The 22,674-nt window shown below is 46.4% G+C and overlaps 1 protein-coding gene across 1 annotated transcript in view; it reads right to left on the bottom strand.

Annotated features, from left to right (window-relative positions):
• The window catches only part of T265_05064 (hypothetical protein), a gene marked incomplete at both ends in the record, with an annotated part of 36,348 nt that overhangs the window by 6,813 nt on the left and 6,861 nt on the right, over window positions 1-22,674 (bottom strand). The window contains 4 exons of the mRNA XM_009169975.1: window positions 6,213-6,363; window positions 6,463-6,530; window positions 10,924-11,161; window positions 17,393-17,456. Of these exons, the coding sequence (XP_009168239.1) occupies window positions 6,213-6,363; window positions 6,463-6,530; window positions 10,924-11,161; window positions 17,393-17,456 (521 nt within the window). The remainder of the gene's footprint in view (window positions 1-6,212; window positions 6,364-6,462; window positions 6,531-10,923; window positions 11,162-17,392; window positions 17,457-22,674) is intronic.

Here is a 22,674-nt window from a genome sequence, read left to right as displayed (position 1 = left end):
CAAATAGAAACGAGTGAAAAATTAGGGTGGCGCAACCGGATTGTTTCACCACTACCAGCAGAAGCGCCTTTGCCAGATTTGGGGGAAACTCAAGAGTTTCTGTCTACCGTTTACTCAAACGAGCGTAGGGACCATAACCCTACTGCCATGACACAACTGAGGATAGTTGATGTAACGGGTAGGCTAACAATCGGACTAACAGTTAGAATCTCCGCCCTCCATGCGAATTTACTGGCTCCGCTCACTAACTTAATGATCTGCAGAAGCTCACGCGACGCAGGGCATCGATCGTTCACGTTTTTTGCTACTGGTCTAACCCAGTTATGGCACACAAGTATCGAGGTAAAATAGAGTCAACAAAAGTGTGGTCCAGAGCAAATCACAAGACCGAGACCTTAGAATGCAAGTATTCAGTGAATAACACTAGAAACGACTAACAGGAGCTGCTCCTCTTCACACCTGAAATTGCATTCACTATACCCGAACCCAAACAACTGAGGAGTGCAGTCAGCTGATGAAGGTGCGAGATTGAATCGAGTCAGACTTGGAATCAATCAGCCACAGTTATACCACCAAGCCAGAAGCGAAAACTATGGGATAGAACATGTGAATCGATTTTTCGTCTGATAGATGACACCAATGCCGATGACATTTCATTCCATCTGGCTTTAGGGAAATTAGACTGGTTGTGCCAGATAAGTGGCTCTTCGCAGGATGCATTTGTCAATGGACTCCGGAAGATGCTAGTCTCAATACGGGAATGAAAGAATAGGTACGTATTTGTCGTGGCAATGCCGGAACACATGTATAAGGAAGTATGAACAAGAAGACCGACTTAGTTACCACTAAACTTACGAAAGATCGATCAGGGGGCGCAGCACACTAATCATAATGTTAAAAACCCTTCGACAACCCACGACCGGTCTCGCCCTTCCTGGAGATCATCAGGAAGGCGCAGTCTACAAGTTCCCGTCAACTCTGTTCTTAGTTAGGGAGTTGGCTATCAAGTTGACTAAGGATTTTAAAGTGTTCCTCCTGAGTGTCGTTCACATATTTTGTTGGTCTGTATACGTTAAACAAGGTCAGGACACTTGGATTGAGGTTTGAGGGTGGGTGAGTTAAGTGTACCTTATTATGCTTGGGTCTTTTGGACACAGACCATTCACACTAGCTAACAAACAGGAACTTCAGACTGACGCCGAGCACTGATCAAGTAGGCTAGTCGTAAGAACATGACAAGTGCATTGACCATACCTGGAGGATTTCTGTCGTGTTCCATGGCGTTGGAAAAGGTACAGGATTTCAAACCCCCATTCAGTAATCAGTGAAATAAGTGCAAAGACGTGTGTGAAATACTTTAGGTATGACTTTAGATATGTTCGTTTGGCTAAAATTACATTTGGAAGATACAATCACGTTGAAAACAAATTCATGAACTGAGGATAGTTATGTTCCTACTTGGTGTTTTAATAAAAGAAAAACTAAACACGAATGCTGCATCTGTGTGTTAGTTTGGAGGGGAAATCGCTCCTCGGATACGCCTAGAATGGTCTTGTTGGGGGTCACGGGTGGGGCTGGTGTATACTTAATGGTCACTGTCGGAAGCTAATTGGAGAGAGGAGACCACTGTATGTAAGTGGTCCTCGTGCAAACACAGTGCATCAGCGCAGCTGTTCGGTGAACAGCCACAGACAAAACACTCCATTGAAGGTGATCGGACACCAAACTGAACGATGGCAGTCAAGCAGGAGCTGCGAAATGAGAGTATACCGCACCTGCCTGCTCCCATTCCAGTGATGTTGCAATAAATATATTGGATCCTATAGCATCATCGGTCCAAATCATACGAAAACACGTTTTTCGTCTTGGCCTCCGTACATTAGATGGCAAACTGAGATTCGATCGGTGTTTAGTTACGTGATTTAGTTAGTTCAGATAGCCCAGTTTTCATGGATGAGGTACTTCTGCCAAGGGTGTTGGCAAAACCCAATTTCAAGTAGGTAAATGATGATGAATGCAGCATTTTTGGCTGGTGGGAGGCGGTGGGGGACACGCATGAGCGACCACTTTACAACAGGGATCTAATGGGGGCATGACCTAGGATCAGTCATCGTTTAAAACAACTCGGGCCGACAGGATTTCGTGGTGATGGAGGTAGCTATGCTCAATGTTGATCTAGAGACGTTTGACACCTTGTCCTTGGCTGTTTTTCGCTCACTGATGCTAGAGACCAGAACTAAGATATAATCATGTTATGACAAGTTTTGCTGTTTCTTCCATTCATTCTCGCCTCATTGACAAGGCTTAAACAAGGTAGCCAAAACATCGAAACTATAATATTATACGGCTGTCGAAAACCAGTGGCGGTCTTAGATCAAAGCTATCGGCTTCACCGCGTAGCGCTCAGTCCTTGCCCTACAGAACAGACAAGACCGCTCTAAGTCGAAGAGTTTGACCAGACTATCGCCTACAACGCGTGACTCTCACTCCCTTGTTTTCGTTATCCACAGTGAACGAAGCTATAGCAGCTGGAATGGCTGCAATTCAATGCACTAGAACTTTCAAAGCTACCATACCGATTGACTGGTCTGCAAACAGGAGGATAGGTTTCACCCCACCGTATTTTGTAGCAGTACTTTATTCTCCACAGATATGAAGCACCTACCAGCACGCTTTTGGCGCCCAGCTACCGTGCCGTGCGGAAGGAGGAAAGAGGGCTAAGATACTGCCAGGTTGCTCAAACCTAATCAAGAGCTGTCGAGATGCTGGTTGGCTTCGAACCACAGACCTCTCGGTCCGTAAACCTAGCGCAGTCGTGGAGTGGTGACATTCGAATTCAGCAGACAAGGCCAAATAATCTAGACGGAGGGGAGCTTTTTGCGTCAGAAGGACCTCTTGCTCTCTCACGCGCTTTCAGCTGACTGAACGATAAAAGTCAGCTACGACAGAACGACTCCGGATCTGAAAGATCTGAAAAAAGTATACTGGCGGCCAGTACGTAGGACCGTACTAAAGGAACTTCAATAGTGGATCTGCGGTAATAGTACAACGTCCCAGAAAACTCAGATCAAATAGAAACGAGTGAAAAATTAGGGTGGCGCAACCGGATTGTTTCACCACTACCAGCAGAAGCGCCTTTGCCAGATTTGGGGGAAACTCAAGAGTTTCTGTCTACCGTTTACTCAAACGAGCGTAGGGACCATAACCCTACTGCCATGACACAACTGAGGATAGTTGATGTAACGGGTAGGCTAACAATCGGACTAACAGTTAGAATCTCCGCCCTCCATGCGAATTTACTGGCTCCGCTCACTAACTTAATGATCTGCAGAAGCTCACGCGACGCAGGGCATCGATCGTTCACGTTTTTTGCTACTGGTCTAACCCAGTTATGGCACACAAGTATCGAGGTAAAATAGAGTCAACAAAAGTGTGGTCCAGAGCAAATCACAAGACCGAGACCTTAGAATGCAAGTATTCAGTGAATAACACTAGAAACGACTAACAGGAGCTGCTCCTCTTCACACCTGAAATTGCATTCACTATACCCGAACCCAAACAACTGAGGAGTGCAGTCAGCTGATGAAGGTGCGAGATTGAATCGAGTCAGACTTGGAATCAATCAGCCACAGTTATACCACCAAGCCAGAAGCGAAAACTATGGGATAGAACATGTGAATCGATTTTTCGTCTGATAGATGACACCAATGCCGATGACATTTCATTCCATCTGGCTTTAGGGAAATTAGACTGGTTGTGCCAGATAAGTGGCTCTTCGCAGGATGCATTTGTCAATGGACTCCGGAAGATGCTAGTCTCAATACGGGAATGAAAGAATAGGTACGTATTTGTCGTGGCAATGCCGGAACACATGTATAAGGAAGTATGAACAAGAAGACCGACTTAGTTACCACTAAACTTACGAAAGATCGATCAGGGGGCGCAGCACACTAATCATAATGTTAAAAACCCTTCGACAACCCACGACCGGTCTCGCCCTTCCTGGAGATCAGTCTACAAGTTCCCGTCAACTCTGTTCTTAGTTAGGGAGTTGGCTATCAAGTTGACTAAGGATTTTAAAGTGTTCCTCCTGAGTGTCGTTCACATATTTTGTTGGTCTGTATACGTTTTGGCAGGTCAGGACACTTGGATTGAGGTTTGAGGGTGGGTGAGTTAAGTGTACCTTATTATGCTTGGGTCTTTTGGACACAGACCATTCACACTAGCTAACAAACAGGAACTTCAGACTGACGCCGAGCACTGATCAAGTAGGCTAGTCGTAAGAACATGACAAGTGCATTGACCATACCTGGAGGATTTCTGTCGTGTTCCATGGCGTTGGAAAAGGTACAGGATTTCAAACCCCCATTCAGTAATCAGTGAAATAAGTGCAAAGACGTGTGTGAAATACTTTAGGTATGACTTTAGATATGTTCGTTTGGCTAAAATTACATTTGGAAGATACAATCACGTTGAAAACAAATTCATGAACTGAGGATAGTTATGTTCCTACTTGGTGTTTTAATAAAAGAAAAACTAAACACGAATGCTGCATCTGTGTGTTAGTTTGGAGGGGAAATCGCTCCTCGGATACGCCTAGAATGGTCTTGTTGGGGGTCACGGGTGGGGCTGGTGTATACTTAATGGTCACTGTCGGAAGCTAATTGGAGAGAGGAGACCACTGTATGTAAGTGGTCCTCGTGCAAACACAGTGCATCAGCGCAGCTGTTCGGTGAACAGCCACAGACAAAACACTCCATTGAAGGTGATCGGACACCAAACTGAACGATGGCAGTCAAGCAGGAGCTGCGAAATGAGAGTATACCGCACCTGCCTGCTCCCATTCCAGTGATGTTGCAATAAATATATTGGATCCTATAGCATCATCGGTCCAAATCATACGAAAACACGTTTTTCGTCTTGGCCTCCGTACATTAGATGGCAAACTGAGATTCGATCGGTGTTTAGTTACGTGATTTAGTTAGTTCAGATAGCCCAGTTTTCATGGATGAGGTACTTCTGCCAAGGGTGTTGGCAAAACCCAATTTCAAGTAGGTAAATGATGATGAATGCAGCATTTTTGGCTGGTGGGAGGCGGTGGGGGACACGCATGAGCGACCACTTTACAACAGGGATCTAATGGGGGCATGACCTAGGATCAGTCATCGGAACTCTGTGTACAGCGTTTAAAACAACTCGGGCCGACAGGATTTCGTGGTGATGGAGGTAGCTATGCTCAATGTTGATCTAGAGACGTTTGACACCTTGTCCTTGGCTGTTTTTCGCTCACTGATGCTAGAGACCAGAACTAAGATATAATCATGTTATGACAAGTTTTGCTGTTTCTTCCATTCATTCTCGCCTCATTGACAAGGCTTAAACAAGGTAGCCAAAACATCGAAACTATAATATTATACGGCTGTCGAAAACCAGTGGCGGTCTTAGATCAAAGCTATCGGCTTCACCGCGTAGCGCTCAGTCCTTGCCCTACAGAACAGACAAGACCGCTCTAAGTCGAAGAGTTTGACCAGACTATCGCCTACAACGCGTGACTCTCACTCCCTTGTTTTCGTTATCCACAGTGAACGAAGCTATAGCAGCTGGAATGGCTGCAATTCAATGCACTAGAACTTTCAAAGCTACCATACCGATTGACTGGTCTGCAAACAGGAGGATAGGTTTCACCCCACCGTATTTTGTAGCAGTACTTTATTCTCCACAGATATGAAGCACCTACCAGACCGTGCGGTAGAATTAGTCACGTTATTTAAAATGGGCTGAACCTAGGAAGGAGAGCGATACCGCCGGCGTACTCAATCTTTGTGTGAGGCGAACGATTTCGATTCCTGAGATTCGGTGAGCAGGTAAAGCGGTTTGAAGCAGTACATTAATAGAGAAAGTTGGAGAGGAATGATGAAAAATAGTGGCCGCGTCTTATACTGCTGACTGTGGTGAACTCAGGTGACAGTCTGCTATATATTCGTACGCGCCCAAAGGAGTCCGCCTGCAGTGCTCTTTTAAGGGAAACGCCACAATTTCCTCCCATACTGGACCAGCAGAGCCATTTGACGTTATTGCACAGATTGGGCTGTCGTTTCCAACTTGTGGTTCTCATTCCCTACTCTCGATGAAAAGAGCAGGAACCACCGAACGTCAGTACAAGGGTTGTGAGCTGGAAAACTGAACTGAACTAAGCTTCATCGGGAACTTACCTATCTAAGCGCGCTGCGATGGTTGCTCCCTGGTGTTCCTCGAAGATTGAGGTCAATTGTTGTATCAAATCGATCGGTTGCACTGCTCCTTCAATACGACCAAGCAGAGCCATACCAATTGTACTGTTCGCGAAGTGGCCAAACTCGGGAACTACAGATGAGATGAGAGAGTGAGTGTGACGCGAAGTGCAATCATTTCACGATCAGGAAGCGGAATGCGACGAAGACAAAACCGAAACAACGTACTCACCCGTTAGATTGGTCAAACCGATGACTCCAATAAACGGGTAGGTGTGTTCCCTGAGCGTTCGAGAAACTCTATAACCTTCAGGACTCTTGATGTTACAGCCCCAAAATACTATTTGTTCCCGGTTGTCCAGGAATCGGATTACATCTGAATCCAGTAGGGTTTTTCTACAGGGAGGTCAAAAGTAGGGAGAGATGGAATCAAACGAGAACAGGACATGCTATAAATGGCAGTAGACACAAAACGTAAACGGAAGACTTTCAGCAACCATTACACGATATCGTTCGGTGGTAGTCCCGCCATGGTCTTTCCAAACAGATAGGAATCCTTTACAGTTTCATTCCCCGACCCATACAAAGACCGATTTATCAATGAAGTGGCTGTCTTCAAGACCGAACAAGTAGAACTTTGTCCATGGTGATTTAGGGTTGACAGAATCAAACGGTACGCGAGGAAGCATGCTACGAAAAATTGTCCAAATTTACATCAGTGTTCTAAGGTCCCGTATAGGGCAAATAGTGATGGTGGAGTGGGAAACCTTGGTAAATTTCGATTCATATTTCATCCGAGAAACAATACAGCTGGTTCATCCTTATTCGAAACCACCATCAGTGCCCATCTCACGAAAATCCAGTTGGAAGTTTCCAGCCCCGACCGACCTTCTAGTAGTTTGAACTCTTGACTGTTCGACACCAGCAGCTGATTATTTTACCTAGCATGCAGAGTCACTCATCCCTCAACCGGGGAATCCACAACACGCGGGTACATGCTGACTGGACCCTCAAATAATGACTTCTTGACAGGGTTCCACGATTGCAGGATGAGTGGCGCTGTATCCTCCTCAAATGCGAGTTAAACATCATCAGGAAAGAGAGCAACATTAGTGTTGACACCTCCAACCACTCAATCAGACAATCTGGAAAGAAACTGACAGCACGAACGTCACCATTTCTTGCAACGCCTCCAGCTAAAGCACAAGTTGGGTCACGTGGACCCCATCCTGGAAGGCGTACAACACCAACAACACCCAAACTCTTCGTGGTCTCTTTCATGCCTTTCTGCCAAGTCATGCGCTTTCGACTTAGCGGTTCGCGCCATTCTGGAGAAGGCACGTAGAGCAACACTAGTCTCGGTAGACGGTCTTTCGACATTCGTTGCACATGACCGAGGCATCGTAGTCGGGGGTGCTGGATGTCTTCCCGGATTGTATTACCTCCAGCACAACCAAACACCCGTTTTCTAATCACCTCTCCAAAACCAGCCATCCCTCTGAGGCATCGGTGCCCGAAAACCTGAAGACGCCCCACATCATCTGTCCACAGAGGCCATGTCTCGCAGCCGTACAACACAGCCACTACTGTAGCCTGGGACACACGACCCTTAAGATCTAATGCCTTTTTGTTTTGACGCCACAAGTAGCGCAAATTAGCGAACGTGATTCGAGCCTTTGAGATTCTTGCGCGGATCAAGTGCCCATCGAACTGTACGGTCAGTTTGCCACTTGGCTTGCGAAAGTCTCCTGTCTAAGGGAGGACAGATCGTCAGTGCGCAGTTGAGTGAGCTCTCTCCTTACTTAGCTGCGTTTATATAATTTGGGAGAGTATCGGACATCCTTTCATGTGATTGGTTAGTTGGAATATTCCTTTCTTGTAATCTTATCTACCCGTTCGTGATTTGCGCTGCGTTGTGGTCTGTACACATCGTACTCCATTGACTTGTTGGACAGTAACTTTGGCGTTTTGGATTCGTCTGTCTTTCATATATTGGCGAACCGAAAAATGTGCTTTATCGAATGGCCGAGGGTCAAGTGCCGGTAGGGCCGAGGGCGGAAACTGTTAACGAGCTTTGAAGACAGAGGAAGCTCGAGGTCAGTTCATTCGCCCGATGGCAGAATAATTGCGACAGGGCAGAGAGGGTGGTTAAAAAGGGAGTGCCGTCGATGAAAAAAGTAACTGGGGGCATGGCCGGAACAACACTTGATATCGTAAGACACGGCTCCTAAGGTTGCTAAAATCCCACCGGCATGCCCATGACAGGTTTCGTCCTTCTTAAAGCTCACTCCCCGAGTTCCGTCAATACTATGTTCTCCTTGAACCCAAATTCTATAACTCTCGATACTCTCCTCCGATTGTACACGAATTCAGTTTTGTCACGGAATAAACTGAATCCGCTGAATCTTCCGTTCATGACGACTGAAAATGTAATTTGGGTTCAAGCAGAACATGAGTTTGAGGGGAACTCGGGGATTGGCCCTACTTGATGACCCCAAGAAGGGCAAAATGGGTCGTGGGCTATCGAAGGGTTTTCAACAACCTTATGAGTAGTGTGTTACGTCTAGACAATAATATACTGTGACGGCTCAAATATTGTACGAACTAAACGACCTGGTGCAGCATATTCAGTTGGAACGCACCACCATAAACGAAAGATTGAGCTGGGTTCAGTAGTCTCCTGTCAAAACCAAGTGTGTGCACATAGGATCATATGTTGAGAAGAGTTGAGAACCATGAATTCAACGTTTGTGGTTCGTTGAATTCAATTCAAGGACTCTTCGTTTTCTGCTTGTTCGGATGGCTGATGATCGGTCAAACAAGGTTCGCAACTAGCCTGTAAACGTTTTGCCACCAACGGAGTGTGCGAATTGAGCGCACACCTGAGCAAACGAAAATGCAAGGGGACATACTAGTTTACGGTTGTGACCTAACTCTTTCTAAGATGCCAATTACAGTGACAAGTGTAATACCATGTCTTAATTGCATATCGTTCTCTCGTGAGCCGATCCTGTAGCACTAAAACGAGGCTTTCGCCGTAGAACTCGGAGCACCCCCTGTCGTTGTGACTAGCACAGCAGCTAGCATACAGTGAGTGAAGGATACATGAGCATTTGACAGACGGTAACAAGAAAATCATCCATGGAAAATCACAGCTCATCTCGTACGAAAAAAATTTTGAAGTGGGTTAGTCGTTTGCACCCAGATAAGGTCCGTTGCGACTTCCGTTGACAGAAGCGCACTAACGCAAATATCAGAGTACAATTCAGGCTAACACTATGAAACCTCCAAAGTCACAAACGTATTGGACCGCGACCACATAGAGTCACAAGCTATCGATCCTCATTCCGCCACATTCACAAAAGCGGGTTATCATGACACCAGGAAGTACAAATGGGTACGAAAGACTTAATGGTGCAGCGGTAACTGATGAGAAACCCGAAGGTTTGTTCCCATTGTGTACCCAAGGTAGTGAATAACAGAAAATAACGATCGTTTAGCTGTAACACCCTTTCGGTGCCTGGCTGCCATGCCACGCGAAGGTAGCACGATAGCTGGGATACCGCCAGGTTGCCTAAGTCTGGACAGGAGAGGTCGGGATGCAAAGGTTGGATTCGAACCAAGGGCCTTACGGTCAGTGAATTCGCGCTCGAACCACTAAGCCACCTCGCCCCCAACCGAAAGTGCTTAAGCACAACGTCCGGCAGCATCTGTTTCAATCGAATCACGTGAGGAAACATCGTAGGAAAGTCTCGATAACGTGTTCAAAGTTCTTACTGTTAACTGCTCTAGGAAAATCGACTGAGTACCTGACATCATCTGTAGTATCTTCCCGTGGGACTTGCCCTTTTTAGCTGGCGCACCCAAACAGAACGCTAAAGCAGGTGCACAAGTGATGGAACTAAAACAATTAGGGTACCAACTTAAGACTTCGACATGAATTGTCACCGGACCAAACGAACACACTTGGTTCCATGAAATTCGTTAATTACACATTGAATAGGAAAATGAATAAAGCAAGAAAGTGGGAGACCGAGTGGATCCTATTGCTGGCCTACCACAACAGAGAGAGAGAAGAAGAAAGCGTCCAGCTGTAGCACCCTTCCGGTGCCTAGCTGCCATGCCACCTGAAGGGAGAACGAGGGCTAGGATACTGCCAGGTTACCCAAACCTAGACAGAGGAAGTCGAGAGGCACAGGTCGGGTTCGAACCACGGACCTTCCAGTTAGTAGATTTGCGCTCCAACCACCTGAGCCATTTCGCCCCCACAACAGAGAACAACGGTATTTTACGAGAAATGAGGAAGTGACCAGCATAAGCGTATTAGAAAGACTACGTAGAAGGTTCTAGAGGAGATAGACAGCTCTCCAGCGCGTTAAATGAGAAACCGGAGGGAGCGGTTGAGTGTGGCTCAACTATCAATTATCACGGACAAGATCCGTTGCTAAACAGATGCTAGCGATGCAGACGAAGCAACGATGACCAAAAACGAGCACGAGCAATAAAGAACTGTAGTGCTGTCAAGTCCACGTCGCTTCACATTAGGGTGACTACCTCCGAAGGAAATTCACCTTACAGGGGGAAGAATCTATACTGAGCTTTCCGCATCAGTGTATCTGTCGCAGTACATAACCAGAGTGGAAGTAATTCAATACCTGGTCACAAAGCGGCACCAGACAAATCGGTGACTTACTCGCAAAAAGTCCTGGTGTCCTCATGTGAGTCACCATGCAAATAGACTACGAGAAACCGCAGGCTACGCTTGGCCTCTTGTAAAGCTTGCGCGTAGCTACCCTCGTAGAAGGGAGGGAAATCCGGACGAGAGGAGGATGGGGACGCACCTTCTGTGCTCCGAAACTTACCATTGTTCATGTAGTTAGATTTGAAATATGCGATGAAGCGCTGGACATCACCCACTGGGTCGGTGACTTCTGTGGTGCAAAAGAAATAAAAAATCAATCAGGCTTGACGGCGTTAATGTAAATTCGAGCCAGAATCAGCATAGTGACAGAGTAATTGCGATTTATTAGGCTGTACCCGTTAAGGGCCTCACAACGATTTGGCACATTTGGACAGAGGCAAACTCAGAAATACTGTAAGGATGCTATAAGAAGGTAAAAAAGGATCAAATTCAACTGCATCAAGCTGAAGGACCGATTTGAGGAGGATAAAACTGGCAATCAACAAAGCATAAAAGTTCTAACAAATACCGTCAGCTCGAATGAAGCTACAACACCAAATGAAGGCATCTACATCCGAGGTCCCGACTGGTGGCGTATGAACTAATGAATTGTTCCGGTCGCCGCACATTCATCATCGACAGTATACCATCAGTGCTCAATAGTGATGCTTAGCTGTATCACAAACATCATTCATTTGGAGGCCTCAGTGTGAAGAAAGGAATTAAAATGGATAGAGGTGCCTACACCTCCAGACACTCATTAAGGCAATCTTGATAGAAATTGATAACAAGAACATCACTGACATCGATTAGCAGCCATACCATGAGGCGTCTTCAACCAGGCGCAGTGGGGATCATGCGGTCCCCATCCTCGTAGTTGAGTAGCACCCAAACGTTTCGTATCCTCTTACATACCCCTCTGCCAGCCCAAGGGTTGGCCACTTTGAATTTGGCACGGAAAACAGCACTCTCTTCGACGAACGATGGCTCGGCGTACGCAATGTATAACCCAACCAACGCAACTCCTGGAACTGAACAGATTTTCTTCGATGCAAGTCCCGTCGCTCAACCGAACACTCGCTTTCTAACTGCCTCATTAAGGATTCCCCGATACCAGCCTACACGAGGTATGGTCTTGAGACAACGGTTGTCTAAAACCTGGAGACGTCTTAGCTCGCCAGCCGAAAAAGGCCCCATCTCAGAGCCATAAAGTAAAACAATCCGTACTGTAGCCCGGTACACACATCCCTTGAGATTCAGGGCCATACCGCTCTAACGCCATAGGTGGCTCAAGTTAATCATTTCGCCCCGGGCCGTAGAGATTTGTGTACTGACCTCGTGTGTCACACTACGATCGGGAATAAAACAACTTCCTAGATAAATAAAACGCTCCACAACCTCCAGTATTGTTTGCGCCACGTTCAGTGAATGCATGTCCACTTCATGGGCGTGAGGCATACACAGAGGGACAGGACTTTGATCAGTTCACCTAAAAACACCTGTGCCTTCTCCTTTTCCAAGACGACGACGATGTCATCTGCATATTCCAGATCAACTACGCTTTCGTCAGCAGTTGTCCAAACATCACCTTATCTAAAGCTACCACCTTCATGTGCTGATCGCTCTTGAGTACTGCAATGATCAACCAGGATGCACTGGCTGGAACTCAATTTCAATAGGTGGAAACATGCAAAGAAGGCCTAAGGAGAGCAGTGGGACCAAGAGTAATGAGACATCACATTACGAGAAATCGTATTACGAGGTGGTCTGTACGTAAAGGCATAGTGTTCTATGCTAATGTCAGTAAGCTATTTCTCACAGGCGACAAGCATGTCCAAATTCATGGGAGTAACGAGGGTGCCTTCCGGCGATTAAGGATGGGTCAGAAAAAGGTTGCCCAAAAGCCGCAAACTCCGATCGAGTGAATTATCGTTCCGCATAGTTTTGCTGACACTTGCCTCCTTTTGGCCAGTCAACCGAATCAGCCGAGATAGAGTGCGGTTATTGGCTGCAGCAAAAGCCTTCTCCATCTTCTGAGGATTCGCAATCTAGTAGCGTTCTCTTTCATCCATCTAGCTATTAATCATCCGGTGTTTGAGGATCTGTGTGCGCGATCATGGTCGCTAGTTGCTGGTCTGGCCTTTCTCGCAGCAATAAGATGTACTTACAATGACGATATCAAGTGTTCATTTAATCAAGTCGGATGGCTCGGAGAAACAGTTCTGAAGGCTCAGAGCATAGCTTCCTTAATTCAATTTCATTTCATCTCCAAGCAATCTTCGTCATCGGCATGACTGTGCTCCTCAGACGCAGCAGCTCGATATTCTTGAGCTTGTCAGAGTTGACAAATGGAGTTGCGTAATACTGTCGGTAGGCAAGATGGTAAACGAGTCCGCACAATGGCATGATCAGAGTCAAGCAGAAGACCCCAGAAGTAATGGTAGTTCTCAGCCCTCCATCGGTAACTTACAACCGCATGGTATAATTGAGCCCTCCAAGTAACTAGATGTGAGCTCTTGTACTAGAATTCTGTATTTGCCAAGGACAGACGACAATCAGCACACAGCTGAAGCATTCGCTCCCCATCATCCGTACACTGAATATCGACTCCAAATATACCACTACATTCTGTTTCTTCTGGACTTAGTCGTGCAACTTGGACATTCCTACTACCCACGAGGATTACTATTTCCGTCTTTTTGCTCACCGAAATAGCTGCCACATTGAAGGCTGCAATGTGAATCAGATATTTTGGGGCTAATAGATTATTTTGGTCATTTTTTCTGGGCGATAGTTCAGACGCAGAGCAGCAGCTAAGGGACTGAGAGATGGGTTGATCGCAGTGCATTATTTGATGAGTGGGGAGACATGTAGAAAAGGGCCGATGAGCAGTGAGCCGCAAGGCCGAACGATACCCTTCGGTCGCCCAAACTGAAGAAGGAGTTTGGTTGAGGTATCCTGAATTTCACTCATAAGTCTAACCCAGTGGATTGGTGTAGGCTTTTTTTTCTGGGGACCTTCCCCTAGCCTCTGACTGGAAATTCGGAACAGTGATTGCTGGGGGGTTTATGAGGGACCCTTCCAGGAGCCAGTGACCCAATAGTCTAGCCTGCTTGGCTGCAAGGGGCCGGTCGAGGACACGGAGTATGACATTAATGTCTCACTCTTAACGCAGCGCGCACAGCAGGTGTCTTTTGAGGACTACCAGTCTCTTTGGTTTCAGAAGCATTTCTACCGACCGAATAATGTGCCGCCGGTCGTGGTTAACCACTGAACGATTGAAGTGCCCAGTTTTTCGGGGCCGACCTTTCCTAACCCGTCCTTCTTTGGAAGAAAACAAACATGCTTCCATAAATATAGAGATTTTGATTGCTTCTATCCCAGAAGAAAATCGTTCAGCTGGAGCACCGATTCAGAGCCTAACTACCATGCCACTCGAAGGAAGCACAAGGGCAGGGATACTACCAGGTTGCCCAAGCCTAGACAGAGGGCCAGTCAACCGAATCAGCCGAGATAGAGTGCGGTTATTGGCTGCAGCAAAAGCCTTCTCCATCTTCTGAGGATTCGCAATCTAGTAGCGTTCTCTTTCATCCATCTAGCTATTAATCATCCGGTGTTTGAGGATCTGTGTGCGCGATCATGGTCGCTAGTTGCTGGTCTGGCCTTTCTCGCAGCAATAAGATGTACTTACAATGACGATATCAAGTGTTCATTTAATCAAGTCGGATGGCTCGGAGAAACAGTTCTGAAGGCTCAGAGCATAGCTTCCTTAATTCAATTTCATTTCATCTCCAAGCAATCTTCGTCATCGGCATGACTGTGCTCCTCAGACGCAGCAGCTCGATATTCTTGAGCTTGTCAGAGTTGACAAATGGAGTTGCGTAATACTGTCGGTAGGCAAGATGGTAAACGAGTCCGCACAATGGCATGATCAGAGTCAAGCAGAAGACCCCAGAAGTAATGGTAGTTCTCAGCCCTCCATCGGTAACTTACAACCGCATGGTATAATTGAGCCCTCCAAGTAACTAGATGTGAGCTATTGTACTAGAATTCTGTATTTGCCAAGGACAGACGACAATCAGCACACAGCTGAAGCATTCGCTCCCCATCATCCGTACACTGAATATCGACTCCAAATATACCACTACATTCTGTTTCTTCTGGACTTAGTCGTGCAACTTGGACATTCCTACTACCCACGAGGATTACTATTTCCGTCTTTTTGCTCACCGAAATAGCTGCCACATTGAAGGCTGCAATGTGAATCAGATATTTTGGGGCTAATAGATTATTTTGGTCATTTTTTCTGGGCGATAGTTCAGACGCAGAGCAGCAGCTAAGGGACTGAGAGATGGGTTGATCGCAGTGCATTATTTGATGAGTGGGGAGACATGTAGAAAAGGGCCGATGAGCAGTGAGCCGCAAGGCCGAACGATACCCTTCGGTCGCCCAAACTGAAGAAGGAGTTTGGTTGAGGTATCCTGAATTTCACTCATAAGTCTAACCCAGTGGATTGGTGTAGGCTTTTTTTTCTGGGGACCTTCCCCTAGCCTCTGACTGGAAATTCGGAACAGTGATTGCTGGGGGGTTTATGAGGGACCCTTCCAGGAGCCAGTGACCCAATAGTCTAGCCTGCTTGGCTGCAAGGGGCCGGTCGAGGACACGGAGTATGACATTAATGTCTCACTCTTAACGCAGCGCGCACAGCAGGTGTCTTTTGAGGACTACCAGTCTCTTTGGTTTCAGAAGCATTTCTACCGACCGAATAATGTGCCGCCGGTCGTGGTTAACCACTGAACGATTGAAGTGCCCAGTTTTTCGGGGCCGACCTTTCCTAACCCGTCCTTCTTTGGAAGAAAACATGCTTGCTTCCATAAATATAGAGATTTTGATTGCTTCTATCCCAGAAGAAAATCGTTCAGCTGGAGCACCGATTCAGAGCCTAACATGCCACTCGGGGGCCGACCTTTCCTAACCCGTCCTTCTTTGGAAGAAAACAAACATGCTTCCATAAATATAGAGATTTTGATTGCTTCTATCCCAGAAGAAAATCGTTCAGCTGGAGCACCGATTCAGAGCCTAACTACCATGCCACTCGAAGGAAGCACAAGGGCAGGGATACTACCAGGTTGCCCAAGCCTAGACAGAGGTCAGGTTCGAACCACGAACCTTCCAGTGGGTAAATTCGCGCTCTAACCGCTATCTCGCCTCCTCCTATCCCAGAGAACAGCACAACTTCACACCTCCGGACCGCCACGTAATACCGTTTTCATCGGGATGCTCAAAACTGGCCTTCCTGGCGTTGTTGAATATTAAGGAACTGAGTTCCAGCCAGAAAAAAACGCAGGATCATCAGAGCCAGAATACCCACAAGGTGGCAAGCTTTAGGTCAAGAGAACTGTATACGAAAGGACGACATGACCTTGATCAGCTCATCCGAAAACACCTGCAGCCTCTCTAATTCGAAGACGAGGATAATTTCGTCCGTATATTTCAGATCAACAGGGTGTTCGTCAGTAGCTATTTGAACACTATCAAGCACTTTCCTCATACGGTAGGGTCCAGTCTCTTCGTGACGGATCTTGTTGATCACGAAAGTAAATAGAAATTGATAGGCCGGGAATCACTGTCGCACACCACGTTATGTGCGGGAACTTTTGGATAGCGCTCCGTATACTGACAGACGCCCGGAAGTTTGACAATACGTAGAAGTTACCATATTCCGTAACTACCAAGTCCATTCCATGTCGGCCATCTCATTAAGTCTCCGGTGCGCGGTCTGCTCACCTAATCATTCAGCTCTCCAACAACCACAACGTTTTCTGAGCTTTTAGCTCGCGGTAACAGCGTTCAAGGCGCCATAATACCCGTCTTTGACGGTGTCACAGTTACAATCAGTTGGAGTGTAAGCAACGACAATTATCGAGTTTCTGCTTGTGAGAATCTTTCAAGCACGCTGCCAGATAAATCGCACAGAGGATATCATCATCGGGTATCCAGTCAAGCAAGGATCGTTCAGACCGGTGACTTCGGAGAATTACGACACCCACACATCCCGTCTCAGCGTCCTCTGGATCGTCGCAGGCGGAAGCCAGTGGAGAGTGATGGGGCAGTTGGCTCAGTTACTGTGCTCGAATCCTGAATTTTAGTTTCTGATACACAACACACATCAATAGCAAGCAAGTCCAGTACGAATAAAACCACCCCCAATCCCCCTTCCTCAGAATCCAAACATTGAAAACAGCCAGGGAGATTGGGCGTCGAAACCCGAAGACTGACTTCGAGATCCCTGAGACTGTCACCGCCGGCTAATTGGCAGTGATCATGCCACCATCAAAACTGATAGCAACGCCAGAGGAGAACAATGGTGCTTCACTGCCATCCGACCATGCCAATTTATTTCTTACAATGGGAAAAAAGGAAATGGGGTAGGGTTGAGGGTCTAGGGCTAGCCTACAACAAACATCCGAAGTGCACATACCTCCAGCATTCAGTCGGAAATCTGGATAGAAACTGACAACACGAACACCCTTGACGTCGGTTAGCTGCCACATCGTTCAGTGCATCCAGTCAAGCAAAAGGTTGAGTCACGTGAACCCCATCCAACACCACCGAAATTTCATAAACTTCATTCCCTTCTATCACGTTAAACTCTGTCCGCCTCTATGTTTCCGAAATCCAATTAAACACGAAAAAGTGCTCTTCTTAGCATACGGTAACCCGGCATGCGTAGCATATAACACGTCCTTAGCTTGCAATGCTGGATGAACTCTTTGATGCTTCACCGAAAGTCCACCTCTTGACTACCTAATTCCGAATTCGTTTATTGCAGCCGACTGCAGTTACACTTCTGAGACATCGCTAGCCAAAGACCTGAAACCTCGGATCTTCAGCCCGCAGTAGGCAACACTTACAGCCGCACAACAATAAGCCCGTACGGCGGTTATACACACGTCGCTTGAGACCCAATGATACATTATCGCACAAATTGGTTAACACAACTACGACCGTCAATGTTCGTGGGCTGTGTTTGTCCTTCACACTACCGTCAGAGCTAATGCGTCATACAAGCTGTCTTCGAGTGTATCAGAGCTACAGTCTGTTGCAGCCTAAGCGGATGCGACGAACAGGTAGTGATTATCGGTGGTCACACATACATTCACAAGTATAGGTCAGTAGGTTGTGGAATTGCACAAACCGTCACAGCGCGGTAAACTCCAGCCTCTTCGTAACTCGCAGATGTTGAGGCCGAGAGTGGCGAAAGACGAAGTGCTACCTGATGGGCCTATTCAGTGACAAGAGGAAGAAAAACTGTGGAAGCGAAAGAAGGGGAGTATTAGCAGTAGCTTGTTTTTGCTTGCTCGAAAACCGCTGTATGCAAGAAGCGACCCAGTTGATCACATCACACGACGCCCGATGTGGCATGACAATGTTGTTAGTTGTAGGTATCATGGTTTTTTGTGGGCTAGGATACTGCCAAGGCGGTCAGCTCTAGACAAGAGAACTATTAGGGTCTTCGACTGAAGCCTTTGGCTCAAAGACCTCACTACGAAGCAGCGTTGTTCAGCTGGAAATATCAGTACATCCTGATTTTTAGAGCACAATTCGCCACAAATGTTCAAATCCCCAACCTGAGAGTGGGGGGGCAGGCTCTAAAACAGTGACAAACCTGGTACGATACTGTCAGGTCTGCACGGACACTCACTCCCTAGTATAACTCAGTGGTTAACGCAGGGACACAAACCGTCATATCACGGTAAGGTCGACCATCTTTGTCGTGCCTTGTTAGGGGTTATAAAGTACGAATACATGCAATGGCCATGATAACTGAGCGATTAGATTGGATAGGACAGCGACCATGTGCAGTTGCGCAACGACGAGGCAATGCAGTCCCTGAATGAAAGCCGTAAGTGTTAAGGCGCAATGACGTTAATCACAAATTCAATCAGCAACACAGCCTAGTGCAACTTTAACTCAGTTTAGATTCAACACCACACGTTATGGCGAGATAGCTCCGATCCGGGCTTTAATTCTATCGTTTCCACTCTTCCTCACGGCTGAAAAACGGAGGAATTCAAACGATGATTATTCGCCTAGCAACCCCTTAGTTTCTGGTAGAAATGGACGCGAACCCGATTGTGCAAGATGCAAATACTTCTACGAAAACATAGCTATAAACTCCGTATTCAACAGTGCCGTCCGACCACTCCTTCTAAATCGAAATTTCGCCAAGGATAAAAATGCCACAGGTGACGAAGCTGGAAAAAGCCAGTACTGTCATATAAATCTTGAGCAATGTAGAAGCCTTGGAGTGCGTTTCAATAAGCGGTCCAGAGACACTCTATTTTTTCCAGGATCTTGTTGCGCTAGAAGTTCTTGCGGTGTCCAGGATACTAACAAGACAAGAGATTGACCGAAATCACAATTCATGCTTCCTCAAGATCCATGAGGAGTCTATGAAAGGCAACCGTGCAAAATGCACCCTTGATCATGACAACCATGGAAGGCACAATATACGGAAAGTTAAGCTGGAGATAGCGATGGACAAAGTAGCAGTGGAGCATGGTACAAATTTTTTTGACTTACGTTGACCTAGTAGAAAGCAGAGCAGACAGACAACTCAGGAGAGGCAATCAGTGTCGTGTGATTAATAGACTATATAAATGCGTATTGTTAGGAATCAATCTCAATCTACCGGCTATAACTAATATACCACTGGTTCCAGCTGCTACACCTTCGATCACCGAGAAGTAGGACAGCGTGGGAGAAATAACCAAGTATTGGAGGCGACGACATATTCGGTTAGTTCGGGAACTCGAAAGCTACGAACTGGTTAGCTAGGCAATAGCTGTGATGCGTGAGCGCCACTGACTGCGTGATTAGGTCATTTTTGCCTGTGTTATTAACCAGTGGTCCGGGGTCCCCATCCAGGAATGCGACAGTTGTCGAACCGACCCAGTTTACTGGCTACTGTTTTCATACTTCTTTGCCACCCCTCAGTCGATCCCACACAGCACAGGGTTGAGCGAAAAAAAACCTGCGAGGCAGACGGCCCTCTGGCTTGCAGACTACATGTCCTAAACAGCATAACCTATGAAGCGTCAGTAATTCATCCATCGCGGGCCAGTTCCTAAAACCATCTGGCGTACCTCAGCATTGCTAATCCGATAATCCCGTTAGACACCACCAATTGTTCGCAGACATCGATGGTAAAACACTGGCGGCTTTGTGTATGTCCTCTGCGCGTGGAGGCACGTTTCTGATTCATAAAGCGGCACGGATCGCACTGCCACAGAATGGTCTCCATCCGTGTCAGACAACCTGGCATCACGTCGGCATCATACCTGTGGGAGGTTGGCAAAAGCCACCCAATTCATTTTTGGAGAAGGCCGAGTACAAGCACTGTTGAATAAACTGACCACCGAGATACTATCTTTCGGCATGCGCCTAGCATCTTCACACTGCAACGCAGTTTCTGAACAAACCCCTTGGCTGAAGAGTATGAATGAGATTACAAAGCGTTTGGGTGTTGTTGTACACCTAGCCAGAATGGAGTCTCCGTGACCCCGGCTGTGCTTGGCTGGCACTGCAAGAAATACTGGCTGATTGATGTCTGTGGCGTTCGTGTTGTCGATTTGTTTCCAGATTGCCTGATAGAGCGATGTGGGCACTTCATAAGGCATGCGACAGGCCAGTGCCAGGCATCTTGCCTCATTCCCTCTTTTCTTTTCATTCTAAGGCCTTACACATAATAGGATAAACTTTGTGGTTGTACAGCGTGAAGCATTACTGGCTGATTGATGTCTGTGGCGTTCGTGTTGTCGATTTGTTTCCAGATTGCCTGATAGAGCGATGTGGGCACTTCATAAGGCATGCGACAGGCCAGTGCCAGGCATCTTGCCTCATTCCCTCTTTTCTTTTCATTCTAAGGCCTTACACATAATAGGATAAACTTTGTGGTTGTACAGCAGTGAAGCATTAGTATCAACACTGATATTGTTGTGTTCGATGACTCAGACGAAAAGATCCCTGGGCTTCTGGATTCGAGATTTGATTTTGATCTCCAGCCAGTCCATCGAAACTTAACAACGTTCCAGGTAACCAAATTGATCTACCAAGTCTGTTGGCTCGCATGTAAGCGTTTTATTGTTAGCAACAAAATAACATTCAACCAAGTTTCAATAACAGAGGTAGATAGTTCGAAAGATAAATAGAACCACCAAATTCAAAGAAATTGGGTAAGGACAGAGATGGAACACAGGAGAAACAACCGAATGTACTGTGTTTCGGGAGTGGTAACTCCAACATTGTCATCATCATTGTCACCGGTGCTAACAATGATGCTCTGTCGTCTTAAAAGCACTTAGTTTATTAGTCTTAAAGTGAAAAAAGAGAAGGATGGACAGGTAAGGAACCTGGCGCTAGCCTACCGCAAACATCCGGAGGTGCATAAACCGGGAAATACTCAGTCAGGTAATCTGGAGAGAAACAGACAACATGAACGTAATTAATATCGGTTTGACGCTTCCCTAGCCGAATTCAAGGGGGCACCCGATGGCTGGTTAAATTGTGTTTGGCGCCGATCCAAAAAAAACCAATCCAGTTTTGATGCTAGTCACACGCAAAGAAGAACTGCAGTAGACTGCTCGCCTCTGCTAAAAAATTCGTCCCGTTGTGATCCCGAGATGACATTCGCACGCAACAGTGACAGGTCTAGATACATCTTCCCGGAAGACAGATCAGGCAACGCATGGATTAGCCAATGGTAGACTGAATAGATGAAGCCAACTTCTCGATCCAACAACCATAATGAATGTTCGATACAGAGCTTTTACATTCAATCGACGCCGATTGATTATGGAAAAAAATTATCGTCGAACAAAAGCGGTTTAAGAGGATATAAACTTTTACAATGACGTACATGACGGCAGTTAGGATAGAACAGGGGCTCTATTTAACAAGACCGGAACATCTCAACCAAGAGTTAGTAAGGCAATAACATCAAGCCTTCGATCCATACGTTGCCACCAATGGCTAAAAACTTTGAAAGAGATTCTCACGATCCGACAAACAGAACGGCAGTGGTAGGTCCAAAAGAACACTAACCACAGATAGACTTGTCGCGCAATGCTTCATACATAAATGAACTGAAAGTGGGCGAACCACAGCGACAAACATTGTGCAGAAACGCGAAACATAAAACCTGACCTCACAGGACTTACGGTTTCTCGGGTCCGGCCATAAGAAAGAGGCTATGAAAGGAAGCAGAGAAGTAACAGTGTGCATCAGTTTTACGCTTTTAAGAAGTGAAATGACGTGTTCGGTCGCTAATACACTTGAATGCCCCTTCCTAACGCCCTAGAAACCAAGTGAAAATTCGGTGGCGCGCCAAGCAACGAGAGGTGGATAGGAAATCGCAAGAATCGTTTTCAAAGATTTCACTATCAACTGATGAATAGGGATGGAACTGATTTCCAAATGCTACACATAACAAAGTCCCAAAATGTAACAGCTTACTAACGGTATACAAAGCACTATTGGAATCCATTTTAAAGCGTTTTCCGCACTAATATAAAAAGCAACGCCATTTTGTGCTAACGTTGAACATTTGCTTTTTTTCTAAAATGGTTTCACGATTCCTCGCTAAATCACTTTCTCTTATTGAAGAAAGCAGTAGATGAATCATCAACATCATCAAAGACAGCAACATCAGTGTTGCCACTGATGCTTCACTGCCGTACAACCATAAAGTTCGTTTAGTTT

The sequence above is a fragment of the Opisthorchis viverrini genome (assembly GCF_000715545.1).
Source record: "Opisthorchis viverrini unplaced genomic scaffold opera_v5_87, whole genome shotgun sequence".
Classification (NCBI taxonomy): domain Eukaryota; kingdom Metazoa; phylum Platyhelminthes; class Trematoda; order Opisthorchiida; family Opisthorchiidae; genus Opisthorchis; species Opisthorchis viverrini.
The sequence above is the reverse complement of the archived record's forward strand: the minus strand, read 5'-3'. Positions and strand labels throughout refer to the sequence as shown.